This window comes from Etheostoma cragini, chromosome 3 (assembly GCF_013103735.1).
Source record: "Etheostoma cragini isolate CJK2018 chromosome 3, CSU_Ecrag_1.0, whole genome shotgun sequence".
Classification (NCBI taxonomy): Eukaryota; Metazoa; Chordata; class Actinopteri; order Perciformes; family Percidae; genus Etheostoma; species Etheostoma cragini.
In genome coordinates this window covers 16079783-16081778 of record NC_048409.1, presented here as the reverse complement: position 1 = coordinate 16081778, position 1996 = coordinate 16079783, and the positions used below count along the sequence as shown (strand labels likewise).

The window sequence follows — 1996 nt, the reverse complement described above, 5'->3', positions numbered from 1 at the left end:
ACTTGTTATTAGTCAAAAGTGACTATAGTGGAGGGGATGCTGGGACACAGGGTGACTCCAGTCATGGTGGTGATGAGAAGGAAGACAGGCAGGAGTGTGGAGCAGCAACTAGCAAAGATACAGTGAAAGGTAGTGCGGGGCTGGATAGGCAATTGTTTTATTAATAGAAATAAAAACAGATGGACAAAGTTGTATGATTGTTTTAAATTATATAAAATAGAAATTAAGAGAACATCCACTATTGTATTAAATGCATTGGCCTGCTGAATTAGAAATCTCTGTTACTTTTCAATGGTTAGTTATTGGTAATTCTATAAGTTACTGATGTCATTCATACTACTTCATTAACCCTGCGGATGTAGCTCTACAGTCAGCAAACTGAAGACGCAGATGTGCAAAACATCTGGAGTTGAAGTCTTTAGCAACATCATATTCTCTTCATAGCACAAAGGCTGAATTAGTCTTTAATGTTTTACGTCTGTGTTACATTATGGAGTATTATTAGTAGATAAAATGACTTCCAAAAAATGTTCTACGTGCACTCTTTATAGCCTCTCATTAAAGGCTGCTCCATCCCAAAGTCCCGGGTCAAGTTTTTTTCCTGGTACACCCCTGCCAAAGGCTAAGGGAGTCTGAAGACTTCTTTAATGAAGAAAAGTTGCACTGCAGTTACGCTAGAGGTCCAGGCTAATAGAGACATGTCATGTATGCCATTTTTCTTTTCTTTATTTAGTCTGAAAATGTGGATCAGCTTGTCATTCAACAGGCTTTGCTTTTCCTCTTCTTTTGCACCCACTTTAAATTTTCTCATTTTATTCAGCAAGTGTCCCCACTCTGTTGCTTCCTCATTGTCTCTGGCCCAACAATGTGTCAATAAGTCAAATCCACAATGTAACTTAGGATATACTTCCAATAAGACAGATACTATATCACGAATGAATGTTGCAGAGAGAATTTTAGCAGCAAAAACACACTAAACACACAATCCAGACAACAAAGATTAAAGACTCACCGTCTCTCCTGATGTTGCCCCTCAGCACTCTGACGTTGGAGACCTGAGCCCTCCCGAGCCCGGTTATAGTCCCCAGCAATAAAACCATCCACATGTGGAAAACTACTCCTCCACTCATGTTGATAACAAACTCGTACAAGCTTTAAATGACGAATTTCCTCTTCACCTTCTAGTGGTTCAAATACACTGTGAGTTAGGCTAAAATACCCCGAGACCCAGAAAGTCAAAACTAACTTTCCATTCAGCAACTTCACGCTTTCTTAATCTCTTTTCTCTACCCACAAAGTGAGAACCACTATTACTGCTTGTCGCTCACGATCCAAATCTAAGTATTTGTGCTCGCCTGAAAGTTACTCGCCCACGGACACCGAGATCAAAACTCCGAAACAAGTAAGTGCAGGTGGAGGGTAATATAGCTCCGTCCACGGTCAGACATACGCGTACAGGCGCCACACTTCTTATCACCGCGGAGGAAATAAATTCTGTGCAGTCACTGAAAAATAACCCGCATAGTTGGACTGGTTTCTATTAGACGCGTCTGTGCTATGAAAGTCGGAGCGTCAAACTTTTCCAACTGAGTGATGCGCGCTCTCGGCGGGTGTGTGTGTGTGTGTGTGTGTGTGTGTGTGTGTGTAACTAAGCAAGATGCTGGGCGGGATGTCAGAAAGGGCCACAATTGACTTTAAAATACACTTTACTGGAGAAATATCTATCTATCGATCTATCTATCTATCTATCTACCCAACTACCTACTGAGGAAACCCTCAGAGGAGAACAGGGAGGGTCACCACAGCAGAGCTCAAGTCAAGAGAAGGGAAGTCTCTGGAGTTATCTCTGAAACAGCTGACATGACTTCACTTGGATTCCAATGACAGAAGGGAGGCCATTACAAATACCGTTCATTAGCCCTTAATGGGTGCATTAAAGTGTATAAAGGCATTTTATAATTATATAGACTGAATATAGCCTATATAATTTTCTTTT

The 1996-nt window shown here is 41.2% G+C and overlaps 1 protein-coding gene across 2 annotated transcripts in view; it reads right to left on the bottom strand.

The window, feature by feature from the left end:
• pdgfd (platelet derived growth factor d) overlaps positions 1 to 1617 on the bottom strand; it is a 60190-nt gene extending 58573 nt beyond the window's left edge. The window contains exon 1 of one of the 2 annotated variants that reach the window (XM_034867526.1): positions 1013 to 1617. In XM_034867526.1, the coding sequence (XP_034723417.1) occupies positions 1013 to 1130 (118 nt within the window). In that variant the 5' untranslated portion in view covers positions 1131 to 1617. The remainder of the gene's footprint in view (positions 1 to 1012) is intronic. The other variant, XM_034867525.1, reaches the window with a different exon arrangement.
• Positions 1618 to 1996: the final 379 nt, after the last annotated feature.